This window comes from Chamaea fasciata, unplaced genomic scaffold, assembly GCF_029207755.1.
Source record: "Chamaea fasciata isolate MVZ Bird 193981 ecotype frontalis unplaced genomic scaffold, bChaFas1.0.hap1 SCAF_2, whole genome shotgun sequence".
Classification (NCBI taxonomy): Eukaryota; Metazoa; Chordata; class Aves; order Passeriformes; family Sylviidae; genus Chamaea; species Chamaea fasciata.
In genome coordinates, this window is record NW_027094087.1 from 74155762 (window position 1) to 74178911 (window position 23150).

At 40.4% G+C, this 23150-nt stretch overlaps 1 protein-coding gene across 2 annotated transcripts in view; it reads left to right on the forward strand.

The window, feature by feature from the left end:
- The first annotated feature begins 10168 nt into the window (after positions 1-10168).
- The window catches only part of GPC6 (glypican 6), a 726194-nt gene continuing 713212 nt past the window's right edge, over positions 10169-23150 (forward strand). The window contains exon 1 of one of the 2 annotated variants that reach the window (XM_066176351.1): positions 10169-10978. In XM_066176351.1, the coding sequence (XP_066032448.1) occupies positions 10594-10978 (385 nt within the window). In that variant the 5' untranslated portion in view covers positions 10169-10593. The remainder of the gene's footprint in view (positions 10979-23150) is intronic. The other variant, XM_066176350.1, reaches the window with a different exon arrangement.

Here is a 23150-nt window from a genome sequence, read left to right on the forward strand (position 1 = left end):
CAGATGCAGATTATCTGCCACTTTTATGAGAGCACATAAATATATTTCTAGAAGCCCTGCAAAGGTATTTCAGGGATGAATTCAGGATGACAATGGAGTTAGTGACTGAAATCTTTCTTACCCACCACAGCAGAAAATGTACACTGCATGGTATTCATCATGCTCATTTTCACTCCAGTAATCACCTTGTATTTCAAAATGCCAGTGTAACTTTATTACCAACTGACAAAAAAGTGAGAAGATCATGTGGTGGACAGACAGCATAAGGGGTATGGAAATGTGCTCTTCAGCTAAATATTTGCATGTGCCTTACATGTCCCAGGTGTTATTAAGTCTCTTGCTTAATCCCTGCATTTTTGCAAGGTGTGCGTGGTTTGGTATTCAAGTGATGTTCAGACTTGTAGATTACTGATATAATGCAGCGAGGCTCTGCCCTAAGCTTCTCTGACAAGATGGTATGAAGCTTTAGGTTGCATGCAGATTTAGTCCTTGAGGAGATGCACAGAGGGGAATTTACTAGGACTCAAACAGGACGTGGACAAACACAACTTCAGGGGCTCCTCAAAGCTCTTGGCTGTAGCCCTGGGGATAAGGGACATGACACTTCTTCCCTACCAGAAACAAGGGCTGGACTGGTTTGGAACACTGGTTTCAAATAATCTGAAAGAGTGCACTGACGCATTAGGAAGAGGAATATGCAAATTCTATCAATAGCAATGAATCTTTTTGCATTTTCCTTCATTTTTGTTCTTCACGTATTTTGTTCTATTGCCTGGTTAGATACCGAAGGTGCATTAGTCCATTCTAAATGTGTCAGTTGTTCTAGTTGTTACTATCCATTGTTTGGCAATATGTTTTTGCCTGTTATTACTTATCTGAGTTTTTTCTCTGGCTATTGATCTGGAATTTTTCAGCAGCTGGAGTCATAAGACTTCAGTAAATCTGAAATCCAGACAAAAGGACTCTGCACATGGATGGTTTATGTATGCCCAAATACGATCTACTGCACATGGCCAGACTAACTATGCAACATTTAGCAAATTCATTTAAACATATGCAATTTGCATACTTCTGGTAAATTACAAGCAGCGATGGTATCTGTGAGGAAATCAATTGCCATAGCTCTACTGAGATTAGAGCATTTTTATTTTTTTTTTTAACTCATGTTTCTGGAAGAGCTTTGCTTGGTTTTTCAAGCTTTGCTTGGGTTTTTTTTGAACTTTGCATTTAAAAAAAAGGTACATGATGCATCATAAGCATCATAAGACTGTTCTGTAACTCTTCTCTGGAAATAACAAATTTACAAAAGGATCTGCATAGTGTATGTGGCAAGATACCAAGGCTCACTTAAACTGACATTAAGATACCTGTGGTTTCTAAGGAGGTCTCCAAAGGCACTCTTAAGAATTGTGAGTTTCGTCAGCTATGTATTTTGCAAATATTTATTGTGGTAGGATTTATGCTCATTTTAACTTGAAAGCAAGCAGAAGGAAGCCTTTTTAAGTAGACAGAAAAACATTCTGATTAAGGAAGCAGAAGAAGGGTATGAGCTAATGCTTTTTCTTGAGTTGAGAAGAGTCCAGTCCTTACACATGCACTGAAAGACAACAGGATCCAATAAAAAGTCAAACAAAATTAAAACAAACAAACAAAAAAAACAACCAAAAAAAAAAAAAAAACACCAAAAAACCCAACAAAAAACAGAAGACTGGATTCTAGGTGTAGACATCACTGCACTGCTCTTCTGCTCAACCTCAAAAAAGGTATGCACTAGTTTCAGCCATCCCAAGCCAGTTTCATTGTTCCAGTTTCACAAGCCATAGGAAAGGGGCCATTGCTCTCATGCTCATGACTCCAACAGCCAAGACCTGTCCTACGGAAGAACAAAGAAATATGAAGCTGCCTGACAACTTCTTTTTGGAAATTATCAGATTTTTTTTTTATTTTTTTTATTTCTCACCCAAGAATTAGAATATCACATTGAAGACTCAGAGTTATAGAATGATATTTGTTACGAGGGACCTCAGAAAGTCATCTGGCCCCACTCCCACTGGAAATAGCAATGCTAAAGTGTAAGAATTTCAATTTTTTTTCTAACAATCATGGAAAACAATACAAATAGTCTCAATGACTTTCTGCATATTCATCAATCTTCATACACAAAACTCCCACTGGAACTGCAGATAACACAGAAAAATTTCTTTTACTTTTTTTTTTCTGTTTCTTCTTAAAGGAATTGATACCTGACTTTCTGACTGCAGAGAAGCTTATCTTCAAAGATTCGAGGCTGAAAGTGACTCCCAGCCATGAATTTCCAGGCTCTCTCTTCAGCACCTTCTCTTTACTAGGGAAGGAAGGGTGCAAAACCCTGTTGTCTTCACAAAGACACAACCTTAAGACTGTCAGATAACTGGAGTGTGTTAGTCAATTATCTGTGCCTTGTCAGGTTAGGCAAATGGACTTTCAAAGGCTGCCTGGAGGCAACAGGCCACCTGTCATGCTGCCTTACATGCTCACAGGGTCTTCAGCTCCTTTAGGTGTCACTGGGGAACAAACCATCCATAAGAATCTTTGATGAAGACTGATGGCTCCTATACAAATATTCATCCCTTTATCTGCTGGGTTCCCACAATCTCACTACTGTGTTTTATCTGCTTTGGAACGGATGTATTTTCAAGGGTCACAATTTTGTTCTTGCTGCAGAGGAAACTGCAGTGGGAAATCAAAGTGTCCCTCTTTTTTCTTTTTTTTTTTTTTTTTCCTTCTTGCTTTCTGCAAATAAACTCCTGCCCTTCCCACTCTTAGCACTTTTTTGAAGTCTTAACATTAAGACTCCAAGTTCTGGGAAGAAAAAAAAAGGTGGTGATATGGTTATACTAATGATAATTTTGCTGACAGAAGTAAAAATTATCAAAGGAAGATAAGCTGTAGCATTTTGATGAAGGGTTCATGTGAGGATAATGAAAATAATGTCCAGAGAAAAAGGCATTCTCCTAAAACCTGTGAGCCTGGAAATAAAAATAAAGCATCTGAGTTGTTTAACAAACACATATTTTATAATTAAAATATCTACTATTTAATATCTACTATATAATTAAAATATCTACTAGCTAAAATCAGCTACTATCTGAAGATTGGAGGGAGGCTGAATACAATATCTAAGTTTCACAGAAGAGTTAAAGGTAATGCTGGGAACTACAATGCAACACTGAAAGAGTACAGGAAAAAGCTAGCTGCCACTAAATTAACCAACAAAGAATAGAATAAGGACAGATCAATACCCATAACTGATTTTTCTGTATCAGAATTGTAAATCAAAAGAACTCCCTGAACTTGAGCATTGTTTAGAGAATACAGTCCTTTTCTTTGTAATATCTGCAAAAAGTTTTCTGAAGAAAGTCGGGTAAACTTTGCATGATTTTTTTTTCCCTCCCTAAGATTGGATTTGTAGCTTGAGGAACAGGAACATAAGGTTATTTATCTGAACAGTGTGCAGGTAAATACAAAAGAGAGGTTTTGTGAGCTTTCCTTAGGAGAAGCGATTCTTTTATTTAATAACATATGTGAGATTTAGTGTCCTGAAGACAGAAAAACCCACAAAACTATGACTTTTACACTGATATTAATAAAACCTTCTGAGTTTTGCCATTTAAAGGTCAAACAGAACTGTGAACTGTGTTGAATCAAACTACAGAATACTTTTGGGACTTAGGAAAGTTTCCATTCCATGGAATACTACTGAATAACAAGTCAGAGGAAGTTGAAAAGGAGGGATGAGAGGTAGGAACTGTGCTTTCCCATGAAGCAAAACATACTTTAAGAAGGAAGTGACTGTATTTTTTGAGCCAGTGATCTTGTAAAATACGGTAATTCCTGTGAACTGCCCTGACTGTGCGAAGTGGAAAAAATACAGGTTTTGACAATCTCTACAACACTTGCAGGGTGTAGTTCGTTTACAATGCCGTTTACAAGGCATGCACATTCACTGGAGCTCTGCACTGCTTCCTGCTGGAGGTCTGAATTTATTGAAGGTACTTTATAAACTGGTACGTTTTTCCACATCCAAATATATAAGCATTTACTTTATATTTAGATTATCTTCTGTTGTAGACAACTAAGATCAAAACCAAATTAAGAATTTAACAGCTGAATGGTTGCATTTGCTCTGACCAGCGGGTAGACCTAACAGGCTGTTTCTTCTCCAACAGTGGCCCGAAACACATGCCAATAGAAAGTACAGGAAAGGGCAAATTTCTACAGATAATCTCCCATTTTGACGATTTGGTTGCTCAAGTTATTGTTGAACCAGAAGTTGGCTGTGTATTTAGCAATTCTTAGATAACTTCTTTTCCACTGCTTTGTCTCATCTCCCCATGAACCCATGTAAATCTGTATTAAATATCCACAGGAAAGATACCATGGTAGCAATTCATTTACATACTCTACAATACTCTGTTTGGATTATGGCATGTCATGCCCATGGTGTGACAACAAGATGATGATGTAATTCCATTTACAGTACCAAGGGAAGTGAAATTATATTACTGTGCTTGGGGTTCCTTTAATCCTCAGGTTTCTTGCCTGTCTTTACCTAAGAAAGTGGCTTTTCTTCTCTCACAGCCTTCCAGAACACGTGTGTGTACAGGAATGAATGCAGCATTGCAACCTCCTCCCACCCTTCGTTTGCTGATATTCCTAAAATATATTTTGGTTTAGAAAACTAAAAAACCCAAGAAGACTGACAAGGTAAGCATGCCAAGAAATAAAAGAAAATTTACTCTCCAGTAAAACTGCACCCATTATCATAATGCATATTCCAAGTCAAGTCTAAGATGTCCCGTATTTTTGCTGAATGTATCAGCTTGTGTGACTTGTTAGGCTCCCATTCATTATGGAAATAGACCAGTAAATTACAGCTTTTGCAAATGCAATCATTATAGCTGTAACTTACAAAATGTATTAAGCCCTTTGATCTTTGTTAGAGAACATATCATATACTTTTAAACACATTGCTCGGAAACGGTAATTTAAAAACTATAAACCTTACATTCACAGCTTTAATGCATATATTATGCTGTACATTTATATCAGAAATAATGTCCATATTCTGTCTATTGCAAATTATTGCCTTAAATTTCAGCTGAACAGAAAAAAAATATGATACTGAAAACTGATAAAAAATGAATGAAAATTGTCACCATTGAATACCTGTGGGGTTTTGCAGTACTCAGGACTACAACTTAAATAAAGCTAGGGTTTTTTTCTAGTGATAATGTATTGCAAATTAAATATTGTTAACTCAGTGATTTTGCTTCAGTGTATTTTGTATTTCAGTATTTTATATATCCAGGTTTAAGCAGATTAAATTGCCCTACCTTAAATAAATAGATAGAAAAAATATTTTTTAAAAAATTATTATTATGAATGACAGTCCTGGATTGTTTGCTGTAATCCTCACCTGAAAGAAGTGATGGTTCTGTCCAGATATTTTGATTTACCCATTCAGTTTCTGCGCATAAACTTCTACTATTTGTTCACAAAAGGTTTCATAAAATGAACAGCTAATATAAAAAGCTGCTATTTGCCCAAAATAGCCTAGCCTGCAGATTTCAAGAGCAACCACTACTGCTTATTGCTTGTAATTAATATGACATCACTGATTACCACTTATAAACCTTTTTTATGGGAGCTTAAGCCTCCTATATTATGCATAACTGAACATATGGAATCTTAGATCATTTTTTTTGCCTTCTGTCTCTGAAAATTTTCAGAAGAAAGCAAGCTAGTCATATTTCATTATTCTTTATATTTAGCAGGTCTGTTTTCTTGGCCAGGAATCTGAAAACCTTTTCTAAGAGGACTTACCTAGCAGCTGTGTTGACAATTCTATTTTTGAGTGCAACTTCTAGAGCAAGATGAGTTTTTCACACCTGTGCCTCTGGAGCTCACTTTTTGGAAAGCACTGGGCTTTGCATTAATTTTGCAGAAAATACCATTCAGTACAAAGAAGAAAAAACCCCAAAGTTTTCCCTTCCAGCAGAGACTGATAAGGAAGAGCATTCTGTGCTATGTGGAGAAAGTTTTTCTGTGAAGGCTCTGGACAGAACATGAAAAATCAGTTAAAAGGCAACTTTCGATGCTGCAATATATGCCTTCATTGAACTGCTCTTTGGAAAATTCTATTGGGACAAACTCATAGCTCAGTTTCAGTCAAAGTGTTACCTCATTACCATGCAATTAACCATTTCTGGACTTTTTGAGAACAACAGGCACCTGGAGAAGGCACTATAGACCTAAAACCAGAACAAGTGCTTCCTTTTTACAGAAAAAGGAGCATGTTTGGATTTCCCTTTTGGTGTGAAGGGCCTGGAGTGTGAGTGACTTGGTTCTCAATATCAAGGACATGTTCTGTACTCTAAATACTTTGGCAACCTGTGTGTGGGGGGATCTTTCCCTAAAATTAAGGCAAGATCCTAGAAGCCCTCCCACGCCAGAGGTTCTGCAGTGGTGCAGGGGCTGGTGGTGTGTTCAGAGGCAGTTGTCAGCCTGCAGAAATAGCTGGAACATCAGAGCCACTTCACCAACAGGAATTCTATCGGACGTCTGAGAACCTTAGTGATTATTTCCTCAACCAGTGAAACATTCTTGCTAGAAATCCATTATGTGAAAGCTGAAAATCCATGGAGTGCATAGGTTTAATGGACAATCGAGAAGTCAGCTTCTCTTTTTTGTGAAGCTGAGTTATGGAGCATTTTGACATTTGCCAAATCTTTATTGTCAAGTCAGGTGAAAGATGCTTTTGTCTATGCAGTCCCCTTAATACCCATGACAACAAGGAGAGTTTTTTGATAATACCTGAAAATAAATCAGTGTATCTTTCAAAGTAACATCATTTATCCTGTTTCTAAAGGGAAATAACTCAAAAACATGAAAAAAGGAGCAAAAATTCCTTGTATAATCTCAATCTCATGCCTATGTACTACACCCTATGATGTTTAAGATCTATTATCATGTTTTTTCACCATGTCCTTGACTCATTCAGAGCTCAATATCATGGCTGTTTTGCAAATGATGGAGCTATTCAATACCTTTTTTTTTCCTTATTGTTTAGAGATTCCATAAGTCCTTTATTGCACACTACAAAACTCTCTCAGACATGTGAGGCAGAGTATTCCAGTGGATGAAGGAAATAATGCTGGCCACTGCTCCACTTTCTATTGATGTTTTTATTATGATTGGGTGTGAATGATTAGTTTAAATTCATTTTTTAATGGAAGTATTTGGAAACAAATTTTTAAAATCATGTTTTCTACACTTTTTGCAGATCTTTAGGAAAAACTTTGCAAAAAAATCAATTGGTAGAACTTGAAATGAATGAACACCTATTTGGAATAACTTGAGGAAAAACAAGCCCACTTGTGGTAAACCTGGCCAGCAGATGCCATGTAAAGTCTTCATTCTAAGCAATCATCTGTGTTACCACATTGAATGTGTTTGATGAAGGGGGCTCTACAAGAGGGTAAAAGATTGATTTTCAATCTGACTACCAAGTATGAAAACCATTAAAAAATATTTTTAAGTGCTATTACATGTTTCCAGAGAAATACAAAAGACAGAAAAGCTTTCCAAGGTGATCAAAATACTCCATGTAACTAGCATAAAATGTTTTATTTTCATGCTTATGCAAATGAATTGAGTTGTTGGAAAGTGTTCCTACCTGAAATTAATGTAGGAAAAGCCAGTGTTTTACCCAGCAACTTAGCGGTCTAAGCTCCCTCACCAGTGCACACCAACTCAAAATCAAGTCCATCTCTGCCAGAGAATGCTTTAAGTTGGAATACACTAATCACCATGTCAATGAGAAGGGAGGAAGACTTTAAAACAAAATTAGAGGTCTTGTCATGACATGTGAAACACACCAGTTTTGCGGTTTTATTTACAAGGTTCAGCTGGAAAAGGATGGGTTTGACTTGACCACCTCAAACAGCCTCCTAGGGTGAGTCCTGAAATAGGAGCGCTTTTAGCCTATTATGTGCCTGGCAGAAGGTGATTTGCTTCTAAGGGATTGCTAAAGCCACTGACTTAGAGTGCATTCCGACCTGGGCTTTCTTTGGAGCTCTTCCACTTTGTAGAAAATTAATTACATGCATACTGAGAACACACAATGATTCTCCCATGTGATGAGTAGGAGATGTGTTGAAGCTATAGAAATACCTGTGTTTAAATGTGAGCTCCTGGGAGATTCCTTCAGGCATTTCAGGCATTCCTTCCACATGCAGGACTGCAACACAACTGGCTGTCTAGGCCACTTGCATCTGAGGCAGGCTTCAAAGGTGGAATCTGACTTTCAAAAGAACCTGACTTTCCCATAGCAAGTTTCCCATGTTATATAAAAATTATATCATGCTGTCATTGTCTTATGTAAAAGTGCTAATCATACTAACAATGGTATTCAACTGAATGGAATTCAACTGGTATTTGCAAAAAATGCAGGGGTGAACATGCTCCATTTTTTTCTAACAGATTTACATTTTTCTAAAATAAAATTACCTAGAGGCACCCTGAATTAATCAGAGGATCTCTTTTGCTCTTTTACGATGATTTGTGCACTTCAAAACAGTTTGCTGATTTTCCTATTTGCATATTTGAATCTGTGTCAACTGACTTTCCGATGCGTTGGAGAAACCATGAAGATTGGATTGTGGGGAAGTGTGTCATGCTCAGTATGTGGTAAACTAGTACTCGGCTTTGACCACAGCATAGAAGACATTTGGAGGAATCCCGAAGAAATGAGGAATGTGTAACATTTGTAATACCCTTCTAATCCTACCTTGGGGTGAACTGAGGATATCTTTTATGTATCTCACACAGCCTGAGATCTTACATCCAGATCTGTCAAAACTTTTCCTCACAGTAAAAATACAAACCTTGTCTAACTTTTCAAAAACACAGAGTATGTGTTAGTACACGTACTAACAGCTTGTTATTAGTAGTGAGCTGGTAAGACACTGAGTTCTCTATTCGTAGATTGTTATAGAGGGGTCTATCACAACCCGTGTTCTGGCAGAATAGGCTGGGTGATAGCACTTGACACTTCTACAATACACACAAACTCTGCTTACCCAATGTCTAACTAACCAGAACTAACACTGCAGCTAATGTGACACCACAGCAGTATTGGCACCTAATAATTTCTGTCTAAATTTGAAAGTATCTTGAATTATGATAGTGTCATGATACTGCTCTGTGGGTCCTCACCGAAAAGTTAGTCTTCAAGTTCATGGCCTTTTATTTCTTCTGTTGGGCCTTCCTCACTTCACCCTGTGTCTGACATCTCTCTCGTACTTTGGAAACCTACCACACTTCTCTACAGTACTCATAAAATACACTCATAAAATTTTTTAAAACTGTAAGTTTGGATTTTTGCTGTCAAATACTTTACAGAATATTTTTCTCTCTCCCTAACTCAAGACCAATTCACCTTGCAGGAATTTTCTTCACTTCCCCCATTCAGTTTTTTGCAGATGCTCATTTGCAGAGAGGAAATTTATGGTTTTGTTCCCCTGCTCTCCTCTCCTAGGTTGGCAGGAATTATCCAGGTCAAGGACTATCTTTCTTGTTTTCTCATTCTTTGTGTGATGCACAGAAACATCTTTCCTTTTCTCTTGCCTTTAGACGGTGGAACAATCCTCTAGCTTATCAGCTCAGGTATTTACGTGTCCAACAAATAAAAATTAATGGGGAAAAAGTATTTAAGGGGCCCAGTCCAACCCTAGTAGTACAGACAGCAATACTGCCGAGGACTAGTGCCTTTTTGACGTCTTGTTAGCAGGCAATTTGTAATTTTGGGTCTAGGAGCAGCTGGATTGGTGGCGAGGAGGAAGTTTTTGGGGCTGAGGGTGCTTTTCCTTCCTTCTGCCAGCAAACAGCGATCCACGCCAGGATTTGCTTTCTGCTCCTGTATTCAGTATTTCGGCGATGCAATGTGTAGCACGTTTCTGTGTGTGTGTGGATGTGTGTGTGTGTGTGGATGTGTGTGTGTGTGTGCCTGTGTGCATGTGCAGCTCTCCCTCGCTGTGTCTTGTCTCCAGGATTTCTCCCTGCCTGGCTCCGGAGGCTGCTCCAGCGCTGCGCGGAGCAGAGGTTTCCCCGGCTCCCGTAAATACAGGCACACGCATCCAGTGCACCACACGCACGCACACCACACACACACACACACACTCAGAGGCACACAGGCACGCTCCGAGCCGCTGTCCAGTCCATCCCCACGCCGGCTGCTTTCCCCACCGTCTCCATCCAGCCTGGCAGAGGCGGCAGGCACAGCTCCGCGGCGGATCGCGCTGACGCTGCCCCGGGACTCCGCTCGCAGCAACGCGCCCGCGGTTTCCAATCTTCACAAGCTACAGACAGATTTTTACCCTCTTTTTTCCTTTGCCTCTTTTCTTTTTTCTTCTGGTTGTGGGGTATCTGCTTGTGGCTTTTGGTTTTTTATTATTGTTAATTTTTTTTCTTTTGGCGTGGGGCGAGCGCTGTGCCTTTGGAGAAGGAACCGGAGGGACAAGGCTACCGCTCTCCTGCCCCCGCCGTGCGCGCATGTGTGTGTGTGCGCGCCCATCTCCCCCCCGCCTCGCAAAAGTTTGCCTGGGCGGCCGGGGGGCTCCCGGGCCGCCGCCCCCGCAGCCGGGGGGCGCGGCGGAGGCGCGGCGGGGCGGCGGAGGCGGCGGCGCGGGACTTGCGCGCCGCGCGGGAGTTGCGCTCCGCGCCATGCCGGCGGCGCGGGGGGCTGCGCGGCGCTGCGCCCTGGCGGGGCCGCTGCTGCTGGTGCCGCCGCCGCCGCCGCTGCTGCTGCTGCTGCTGCTGCTGCCGGTGCTGCCGGCCGCGGGGACCGAGGGCAAGGCGCGGAGCTGCGGAGAGGTGCGGCAGGCGTACAGCGCCAAGGGCTTCAGCCTGGCCAGCGTGCCCTACCAGGAGATCGCAGGTAAGCACGGGGCCGGGAGCGGCGGGGAGCGGGCAGGGGCCGCGGAGCGGGGCCGGCGCTGCCGCCGCCGGGCTGCGCGCACGCCCCACCGGAGCGGGGCCGGCGATCGCGGCGGTGTGTGCGGGGCGCGGAGCGGAGCGGCTGAGCCGGCCCCGGTGCCACCCAGGGGCTTCCCTGAGGAGCGTGTGTGTGCGCGTGTAGATAAAGATTAACTATATGCAGGAACTAAGGGGGTGAGGGTGAAAAAAAAAAAAAAAAGGGTGAACATGACAGGGACGCAGACAAGCTCAGCCGCGTTTCTGTTCGCTGGCGGAAACTTCTTGAGAGTTGCAGCCGAGCGGCGAGAGGCAGCGGCCAGGTCCGCAGTGGCGGCTGTCCCCGCTGCCGCCCTGTGCGGGCGAAAAAACTTTGCCTTCTGCCCTCGGGCACAGGGCGTAAAGGAGGCGGAGGAGGAGGAGGGTGAGGAGGGCAGTCGTGCTCCTCTCCGCACCCCTCCGTGGCCCCGGGCCGGGCGGGTCGCCCCTTGGAGGCGCCGCCGGGCGCCTCCGCCGCAGCACGGATCGAGCAGAGGCACCGGCTGCCGGGGAGAGGCACCCACACACATCCACACACACCCGCCCGGCAGCCTGTTACTTGGCTCTTCCGTCTGCTGAAGCATGCCTACAACAGGTTATATCGCAATCCGCCTACGAAGGTGTTGGGAACGGGTTTTTGTTGTAATTCTGTTTCCCTACTTTTCCGTACAGCATTACCAGTATTGCATCTCTAAGACTGAATGAATAAAAGTACCTTTGAGGCTGAAACTCCTTTAGCGATCAGAAAGCACCCCAAAAAAGAGAGCTATTTTACGTGAAGATATGAGCTGGGGCTGCTTAAATCGGACTGCTTGAGCCCTCAGAAAAGGTTTATGCTTCGCCACCGGCACTTTGCTGTTAGGTCCTGCTATTTGTAGAGTGAATTAGATGCTCCTCGGTTTGCTCGCTTCCTCTTGAAAGTTGGAAGCAGTAGATTTATCTTCCTTGAGGTGAAATAATGCCACAGTTATTCACTGTGCAACATTTAGCACTTTACATGAGGAATGATAAATGTGGAAAATCTCAGGACAGCGAGGCTGTAGTTCACAAAGATATGGGGAAGGTTGTGCCATGTTGCACCTTCCTCCCTCAGGCTTACCGATTCTCTGGTCTTTCTGTGCTTTTCCCTGTAATTTATATTCAGGTTGCTCATCAGTTATATGAAATCATGAAATCTCTCCTGTGAGCCACAGGAGATCCTTTGAATATGCAGTTATGCTTTCCCTTTGCTCACTGTTGCACCAGCTGCTTTCAGACAGAATGGAGCATAGCCTGTGTTCCATTAAAAAAAGAAATTCCGGTCGATTTCAGACTTCTAATAACTTTGGCTAAACACTTGTTGCTTTCAGCTGGCAGAGGAGTTTTATTGTTTCATGTATTTTCTCAATGTACATTGCAAAGTCAACATGCAATTTTTAAGTCAGCACAGCATTTACAAGTTTCTCTTGACATGGATCAGTACAGAAAGACTCAGAGTAATTAAATATTTAATAGTAGCTCAATCCAAAATTACTCCACAGTTTCCTGCTAAGTTTCGTAAGTAAATCTGCTTTTATGATTAAGCACATGATTTATGGGGGTGTTAGTTATTTTCTCTGATCTTCCTGTTGAAGTAGTTTGGGGTTTTTTTGGTTTATCTTCCTTTTTGCTAGTTGTTGTATCAACTTTTGAGCAGTTCTGTTTGTAGCTGTTCAAGTGAGTTGCTGAAAGACTAGGATTGCTTTAAAGTGTGTTTCTAAGTGTGCTGTTCTTGTACAGGGCTGCAGGGTGGGGTAATAGCTGTTCGTGCAGCTTGGGCTTTTGTTAAAGCTCTGTATTTGCTACCTGATGTGATATTGGAAGTGCAGTTAAAGCACTCAGTGTACAGGTTTGAGAATCTTTTTTCATTTCTTTTTTTTTTTTTTATTCTGTTTTTTCCATCATTCTGACTTGCGTAAGGAAGAAATTTGTGTTAGTGTTTCAGAAGTGTAGTCTGTCAAACACCTCATGTTTTAAGGAGTTCAAAGAACTTTATTGCAGTCATATTTCTGAACAAACGTGTTTTTAAAAGATCTTGCATCAATGTCTTAATAATATGGTGATAAATAGTAATACACAGTGTGGTTAATGTGTTTTGATTTAACAGTAGTCATGGCTTTTGTTGTCATTTGTTTAAAAGCTATTTTCTAGCTATGACTGTTGAAATGGATAAACTGAAGACTGTGTGTACTGAGGCAAAGTGTGTATGTGCTGATGTAAAGACCTGTGAAGAATCTGTTTAAATTATAGAAGCTATGGACATTGAGGCATTTCTCTGTTGAATGGAACTGCAATGCAAGACTTGTTAGATAACTTCTGTAACATTATTTATATTGTCACTCACTTTTGCACAGAGAAGGTAGAAGTTACAGATTTAAAAGGTTGTCAGTTTTTGCTGTCAGGGAGAGTTTTCCTATAGTATGTTGTTGCACATGAAATACATTGAAGTTGGCAGTAATATGACTACAGTTGTTCACTGTACTTTTACAACAATGCTAAATTGTTCTGTGTGATTGTATAGAACATATTTGTAATCACCCTTCTGTGTCTGATCACCACATTCTGGTGCTGTGACCTTCACTGGAGTACAGCACATGAAGTTGTTTTCTGACATAGTTCAGCAAAGTAAGGCCTCAATAAAGGAACTTTACCTGGGAATGGGGGGCAGAGGAGGAAATTTTGGAGGATACTTTTTTGTGGGCTTGATTCCGTCCATCAGTCACATGCAAGATGGGAAGCAGGAGCTTGCAGTGTGTGCTTTCCTTGTAAAGGGCTCCTCTCTGAGAGCTGCTGTGTAGTATCCTGTGTGGTAAAAAGAGTTCTGCTGTGAGACTCAGGTTGCCGTGATCCAGCATTCATGAGTGTTAGTGGAGCTCCTGAGGACTTTGCAGGAAATGTTTTGCTGTAGGAAAATCTGTCATTTGAAAGTCAACACACAAGAGAAAAATCATAGAATGTATCTTTTGGCAATACTTGTTTAACTCCAACCGTGCCTTCAGTAGCTTACATCGTCTTAGAGGACGCCATGAAAATGAAATGTCAAGGTTAAAGTTGGATTGTGCCCTTGCCTCAGAGTTTTCTGGATGAAATTGAATGTCTGACTGTTTAAAGTAGTGGATGTGTCTGCTTTGTGCCTTTCCACTTCCAAGGTGAAGGGTGTGGGGGTTTTGTGTGTTGTGATTTTGCTTGGGATTTGTTTCTTTGTTCTGTTGGGGGGGGGGGGGGGGTTACTATTCGCTGAATAATAGTTTATTTAGATAAAGACCAGAGCTGTTCTGGTAAAGCATCCAACAGTAACGGTGTTGAATTCTAAATGCTGCACAAGAAGTATGTGAACTTTGTTCTCCTGCACAGATGATGGACGAGGTGAGAATCTGGCAGCAGAGTCACCATAGTCAAAGTAACTGAAATGAAAGCAGAAGCAAACCCTTCATTTTGAAGGTCAGGAGTCACTTGAAATTGTGCTTTAATGAATAGGCTTTCTGCTGGCATAATACAGAGGCGTTGACTGAAGCGAGCAAGTGTAGAGTTGCTTGTAGCTCCTAAGTGGTAATAATAACAACGATAATAGTAATAATAATAATAATAATAATAATAATAATAATAATAATAATGCCTCAGTAGTCACCCATATAGTTGAGCTATTAGTCCATGTCAGATGTTCCCAAGATACTCTCTCTGAATATTTTGCTTTCGTACTCCAGAATGCAGTAGCAGATTGACAGAATAGGGAAAATTTTCTTGACTGAGTCTGTATCCAAGTACTTGTTTGTTAATACCTTCTTGTACTGTTTCTCTGCTGCTGTCCCTGAGAGCTGTGTGAAGAAAGTCCCTCCAGACCAGGAGGTAGATGGGAATTCACATACACATTGTGTGGTTGTCTCAGCAGTGTTAAAAGAGAAATAGCCTTACTAAAATAAATATTATAATTCAGTGCTAATTTGTGAAATCTGATTTGGGCCATTAGAAATTAGTTCACTCCTGATCTCGGTGATGGCAGTGAAGATGGACATGGAATTTCATGTAAACTTTATACTTCCTTTTTGTTTTAGCACTGTTGTATCCTCCACATTGTGTGGGACCCTCTCTCACCTCTGTTTGCAGTTTCAGTAATTGCAGCATCAAGAGTCTCTCTGGTCACCTCTCCTTATGGCCTCCCTTATTTTCCAGTTGTGGGTGCATGATGCATGCTAAAAAAATTGGGATGTGAATGTAGGTAGGAGGAAGTGCAGCTTTCATAAGGCCTATCTTTGCTGTCACTTCAGTACATATTTATTGGTTTGTATGTGACTAATGCCATTAAAGGGAATACAACTTCCGTATGCACATCTAAAGCCTAAAGGTGATGTTGCTAAAATCAGGGCCTTTGAGAAGAAATGGCACTTTTTAAATGCTTATAAATAATTCAGTTTTGAATGAGAATTTTAAATCTCAGCATCTGGAGTTTCCAAGTGTGACTTTATGTGAGAGTATCTTGGAAAGAAGGACTTTAAAATAGAAAAGGCAATGCTTTAATAATTAATGCAATGATGAACTTCAGTGTATTGTCTCTAATAATATCTTTTCTTTCTGTTGTCAATCTGATTTATAATCAAAATCATACCTAAAGCTGTAATATTTTCTTCACTTCTAAGTGCTAATGTTCTGACGCTGTATTAGCACTTGTTTCATCGGATGCTGTTGTGAAATACTCCTGAGATTAGGTGGTGTTCAGACACCAGAGGTCAAGCACTATGTTAAAAGCTCAGGCCATTCTTTTTTATATTACTGCAATAAAGAATATATTCATTTCATTTATATTACCACTTGGCTCTCATAAAAGGTCAGTTTCAGCTGAATGTACAATTACTTGCAAATGGCAAATCTTATAACAAGCGATCAACAATAAAAGCTTTTCTGGGTAATTTGTCTTTAAAACTACTACCTGCCATTTCTTTTGAATGACTTGAGCATCTTGCAGTATCACTTGGAGATCTCTGTCTTATTCCCCATGATACACGTAAGAAAACTGTGCATACTAATCTTCCTTTCTGCTTAGTAAAGTAAAAATGCATAATTACGTTAAAATTCCTAGTTGAAATAACAGGCTTGGTGCTTAAAACTCCATTATGATATCAAAGTATCAGCACTCCCATTACTAGCAAAATGAAATTACTTTTCTAGTGAACTATGACTCTATGCCCTGTTTTGTACCTGGTTAATGGGTGATATCTCCCTGTGAAGGGAACCCACATTCTGTGGTTTTGACTGTTCACACTACCAGGCATAATTATTTTAGCAGCTTAAATATGTGTAAAAGAATTAACACTTCTTCAGAAATTCCTAGGAACAGCATATAAAGGTTGGTGTTTAAAGGCAAAATTGTTATTATGCTAAAGAGAGAGAATACATTATAAGATGCAAAAGGAATTTAAAATATGTTGCAGATGGCAAGAAAACATATGCTGGTAAAATTCATAGCACTTTATTCCTCTGTATGTAAAAAAGGCCCCAAAACCTACTGAAATCAAGATTTGCTTTCTTCACTACTTATTTCTCTAGAGCTCCAGCACACGTCAAAAAAAATGAGCTTCCCTAATAAGAACATTTCTAGCTCTTGCTATAGGAGGCTGTCACAAAAGACCACCAGCTCTCTCCGATGAGTTTCTTTCAGCTAACGTGACCTTTTCCTTCCAGCAAAGTGGAACAGCAGCACTTTATTCTGTTGAGTGACTGTGGAACACAGAAGACACGTGGCATTTGGAGGCAGGTGCTGCCAAAGATGTGCTGGAAGAGGTTCCCTCTGACTGCACAGGTGACAGCAATTTGGGTCCTACTGTGACACCTGCCCGGCAGAGCCAGTCTCTGTGGACAAAGTCAGGGCTTGTGGGTAGTGCTGGGGGGGCTGCTGTCCCCTCCACCCACTGTGAAACCTAAATGTTCAGGGAGAGGCTCTGCAGCACAACCCCTGCTCTGAGATGGGATGGAGACCTGCTGGCCACCCGTCCTGGTCCTGATTCTCAGGGATGGGTACAGGAGCTGCTTTCAGTGCATCAAAAAGAAGCAGCCTGGGCTGATACTCTTAATGCAAACAGCAAATTGCTCTCTAGCTCATCTGGCCTGTGAGGTCTGTCACCTTGTGCTTCTAATGGCCTTTTAACTGTGTCTCCAGCTGAGCAGCAGATGTAAAGGGTACCGAGCATCTCGAGCTGTTCTTTTTTTTTTTTCCTCCTGAAAGAAGCATTTCTACAGATTCTCGACAAACAGTGGAGCTTTGAACCTGCTCACTGACCTTTTGGGTTTAAAATAGCAGGGCAAATCTCCCCAGAGTAAGTGGAAGTGTCGACAATTTTCAACAGGTGCTGTGTAGTGGCATTAAATAAGTTTGCTTATAGAGTAACACATAGTATTTCTGTGTGTGCTTGTGTGTGCATGCAGAGGTAAAGTTATGGCTTTTACCTGTAGTGGTTCAAAGTCACGTTTAAGGACTGAAATAGCTAGAGAAGTTGCACACTACCAGAGTAGGTGCTTGCAAACCAGGTTGAAACTTTGTTTTATGGGCCCATCTGACCAACAGGTGAATGCAAACCTATGCACAATAAAAAGCTACACTGGACTCACTTCATATATGTCAGAAAGATCAAAGGCTAAGTCAACCGTGCTAATCCTACTGTTCGGGAAGTCCATTTAGTTCAATTCAAGCTTGATGCTTGACTAAGCAGTAAGTCCTATAACCTGTCCTGTAAGTCAAAAGCTAGACTTCTCTGTTGCCAGAAATTGTTTCCTTGCCAGTCTGTGCATCTCTTGATGTGTTTATAATGGTAGCAACATATTTATCTGATGTTTTTAGCCATGTCCCTCGTGTGTTGAGTTTCTAACATGCTAGAGACAGCAGGGGCATCTTTGTGGCTTTTGTATGACTTGGCCTTGGGAGAAGTCAATGCATAGGGTGAGGCTTTTGTGCATCTGGGTGTCAAATTGTCGTGTACTCTAGTGGGAGGATGTGCAGGGGTACTGCTGTGGCTGGAGAACTGTGGAGGTATGTGGAAGTACTCCAGACCTGGCAAAATACAGTCTATAAATGCCTGACTGTGGTTCTTAAGTCAAATGTCTGTGAATGGCTTTTGAGTTGTTGTTGGTATCCCTTATGACCTTGGAGTTTGTGTTCGAGAGCAGTAATTAATACAGGAGACAAAAATGGCTTTCTTAAACAGAATTTATGTTTTAAGAAGTGAGGCATAACAGTGGGGAGCAGATCTTTATGTGCAGTTACTCTACCAAAATTATGACAGTGGTGACTGATGGTCACATGGCCAGAGAGGCTCTTGTCAGATCCTGTGTACGTTTTCAGTAAGTTCTTTTCAGTTCAGGATTCAGGTTTTCCATCTTCAGGAAATGTTCCTTTGAGAAGCTGACCTGAACTAGAAAACTGATCTGATAGCAACTCCACCAAAAACGACCTTGAAGCTGCTCAAGATGGTATGTGGGAATGTGTACCTGAAATCATGATGAGAGCATGTGGCACACAATTAGACGGTGTCTTTCAGGTAGATGTCTTACAATTCTGTTGAAACTGCTAGAGAAAGATTGTCCATCTTTTCTCATGTGTCACTGAAATGCAGCGTGGCAGTAGTATAATGTTCTTAGCAGTATAGTCCAGGAGGAACTATTAGCAGCTGAACATTCTTGGCTGTTATCTCCACTTCTGTGCTTGGCTTTCTGACTGCATCACCATCAACTTTACAAGCCATACTAGCAAAGTCATCCATTCTCCAAAACTGATGGAGCTGAACACTTGCCTGGGATGAAAAAAAGTGCTGGGAGGACTTTATGACCTTAGGGAAACTCTTGTTTGTTACCATGTCAGTGTGTGATAGTTAATGTGGTCAGTTTAGTGGGTGTCTGCTGGTTTTATGGCATGTTGAACTTGGGGGTTAGGAGGCAAATGGATGAGGTTGTTAGACCTCATGTTTGTATACTGTTATTTATTGCTGTTTTTATGTTTCAAATCTTTTCTACACCTGAGGGTTCCCATTCCCAACTCCGTGCACCTTTGACCTTAGAGCTGTGCTCACAGTAGCACTGAAATAGAGATTATTAAAAGCAGTGGAAAAATGCTTCCTTGTATGTCGTAAGAATCCAATCGTCAGCCATCAGACTTCAGATGTTGAACAATTTCTGAATGTTCAACAGTTTCTAAGTACCCTTGTTTTTAAATGAGTGCTTGTCCTTACGAAGCTTAAACAATGTGGTGACAAATCAAAGGCAAGGACTGATGAACAGCAGCGTCCAGTGGCTCAACCTGATCTGTTTTCTTTCTTTTCTCTTAATCTGATGTAGTGTTTCAGAGACAGAGGAGCTGTAAATACAAACAGCGACTTCATCTTCTTTAGTTACACAGAATTGATTCACAGCATAAACACAAAATATGCATATTTAGTTTTCTGATATTACCTTTTGGCTTTACAACTTCAGCATGTAAGTTAACACTGCATGTGAGCAATTTAGGCTCCTTGGATGAGAATAGCTATATATCATTTAATCTATCAGCACTATCTTTGTTGTAGAGAAGTGATAAATACCTCTTGAACAGTTTCTCACTCAGGTCGTTTTCCGTTTAACCAGTTAGAGTCATTGAAGGTTACAGTATTCTTATCTGGTCCAATCTTTGCATAGCATACTTGTATTTTAAACTGTTTCAAAAATTTGATGCCAAAGATGACTCACAGTAAAACCTTCCTTAATAAAACAGTTTTTATTTTGTGAAGTAGTCTATCCTTGGCTAGCAGTCTTGTGGCAAAATAAAGCAAGGAGGACAGATAATGCAAAACAAAATTGCAAAGTAAGTTGTGTTGGCTCAACAGAGGTTTAGGTGGTTTTGAGCAGAAAGTCAAAGTCTAATTTAAAAATGAAGGTATTTAAAGAATGGCATGTTCATGTATTGAATTGGTGACAAGCAGGAGCAATATTCCTTGCCCATTGCTGTTCTGAGAGATGGTCTTTGTGCTGACCATGGCCTGGCAATAAGCACTGTTAATAGAATACCTGGAACATAACTAATATTCACTGATTAAAGACAAACACCTGTCTTTGCCATGTAGCATAGCTGATGAAGTGGAAGGACTCCCAGAAAGGACTTCCTGAAAGTGAATGCTGAAACAGTGGTTAGCTTGTTCTTAAAGCTGATCTTCAGAAATCCTGTACTGTTCTTTGAATGAGAACTCCAAAGCCTCTTTCTTCTTTAACTACTGAGACAGCATACTAAAAGCCGTGTGTGAATTGATTGTAGTCAGATTGGCTCTGAGGCACGTGCACACTTCTGTTACTAGTTTTTTGAGTTTATAACCCCTCCCAAACCTGATTTTTGCCTGTCTCCATTGAATGTAGCTGATGGGGGAATTAGATTGAGAATTAATTGAAGGGATTTTTTTGCAAAAACAAATAGAGCAGTAAGTGATCAAAATTCAAAATTGCAATTTAATTGTGAGAAGCACTGAAGAAATACAAGGAAGGAACAGTCCTATCTGCAGAGAGGTTCCATTTTACATTTATGTCAGTATTTCTTCATGAGACTTAGAAAATCATAATGTCATAGTTATGTACGTATTATTTAAACCTTTTTCATTACATAGACATCAAACACAATACAAATAAATCTGCTGCTTAATTTTTTAGTTGTCCTTCTAAAAGATGCCAGCTTCATATCTCGGTGAGATTCAGCAGTAATTGATGGATTGTTTGTGGATGCATTTTTGTACCTTGTTAATTAGTAATTTAGAGTTTGAGTTTGCTTTTTAAAGCAGCTCCAGCTGGACACTGTAAATCATTGTCTAGGGCACAGTCTATGCTCACTACAGAAACTGGCCAAACCACAAAATCTTTCCACTTCGTATACCAAAATCTGGTTGCTGGCGATTAGTTATAACACATAAATACAGACCACTGCTGAGCTAAAGCTTTTCCATATCTGATGAACGTATTTAAATTGCTCCTCTCACAGTTTGCCCAATAGACTAATTCTCTCTCTTCAGCCCAGAGGAATACGTGGAAGTTTTGAGTCCCCAGTGTATGGACATATGTGTATATACATTCATAAACCTCTGTACCCAAAGAGCTCCGTACATTCAAAAAGCCTGCTGAGATTGTGTCACATTCTGAAGTATATGTAACACTGTGGGTAACAAGTGGATTACAAATTTGGTTTATAAGTGAGGTCCAGTTGTCTTTTTAATAGTTGCATAGTTTCCCTGTCATTGTTAGGTTTTTTTCTTCTTTGAGTATTCTAGAATAATTTCCATTTTTCAGTGACAGGATGGTCACAGCCATTACCTCCATACCTAATGGACCTCCAGCTAAATCTGGTTTTGACCAAAGAGGAAACCCTGAAGAAGTCCCCTGTCCTTTTCAACTGCAAGACGAGCAAAAAGTCCAGATGAAGCAAATTCTACACTTAAGAATGGTTTCATCCAGATTTTATTCTGTAATGCCAAACAAATCTGATATCAGTCCATAAACTTCATAAAGAATCATGTGTGTCACTTTACTATTGATTTATAAACTTTTAGGTTATTTTTATAGTCGTTTCACCATCATTATTACATTTATTGTACAGCACAGACAATAAATGTTTCTAGAAAGAATAATGGCATTGGAAAATTAGGATCATCATAATTTTAATGGCTTTTACCTAAGTGCTCATCTTTTTGTTCCGTTCTGTGGCTTGCTTGATGTCTGGAGCCGATCAACCTGTTGCACCCAGTGACTGTCCAGATGAGTCATAAGAAAAGGACTGATGTAGCAAAATAAAACTTCTCAAAATGGATCTTAAGGTTTCTATACCTTTATGTTAATCCAATATAGAGGTATGGAGGAAAAATCTTAAATAGTTAAAATGGGCAAATATGAGATGAGCTGTTTAAAATTTTCAACAATAAGCATTTTGTGAAGTTGATACCAGCTCCTAGCAGACACATTTTCTGATTAGTACATATTTGTCTTTTTGACACTGCTCATATGAAAGGCAAATTGGTAAACATTACCAATATTTATTCCACAAATATTTGTCTCATTTTTATTTCACCCTGCTGAGATCTGCAAGTGCTAATCACTGGAACCCTTTGGAGCAAAGGTACTTACCAAGTTGCGTTAGATATAAAAGGAACAAAATATTCAAACAAATTTTGATCGAATTTTACAAGTGAGCTGCAGGCATGTCTTTCAACAGTGAGGAGTTAATTTACAAAGGCAAGTTACAGAATATATTCTGAACATTTTCTCAGTTCCTTACAGGGTACTTCTCTCTTCTAAATCATTCTTTTCCATTCTGTCCAGAACACTTCTTGTTTATTCTACACAGACACATACATACATCCCCACTTCAAAATAATAATAAAAAAAAGATAATTCAGTTTTTAAAGTTACTGAAATACATTGCTGAAATATTTATTGCGTCCACAAAGAGTTAGACCATCACTGTTTTTACTGATACAGTCCCTTATTTTTGGCAGCTTCCTGCCTTGCAGGGTAATTTTTCATACAGGTGCTTAAGACTACAGGATACAATGCATTAGGGAAGTTAGTCAGAACAACTGAGTGGTCAGCCAGTGAATGTGATGTAGGAGAAAAACCCTTTGTGTGATGCTTACTGATGAGTGAAGGTGTTGAGTCCTCCCTCCACCTTTTGAGACAACATCTTCATGGCCCTTTTTTGAAGTGATGCATGTGATCTCTCCTTTTGAAACAATTCCACTATGCATAAATAGTATCACGTAATAGCAAGAAATAATGGGAGAGTGGAGAGGGTCCATGTTTTACAATATGCATGCAATGACAGGACAAGGGGCAGTGGCCTTAAGGTGGAAGAGGATAGGTTTTGATTAGATATTAGAAAGAAATTCTTTACGGTGAGAGTGGTGAGGCACTGAAAAATGTTGCCTAGGAGAGTTGCCTATGCTCCATCCCTGGAAGTGTTCATGGCCAGGCTGTATGGGACTTTGAAGAACCTGTTTTAGTGAAGTGTCCCTCCCCATGGCAGGGGACTTGGAACTAGATAGGTTTGTGCTTGTTTTTCAGCACATCAGTGTTAACTATTGGAAGTGCAC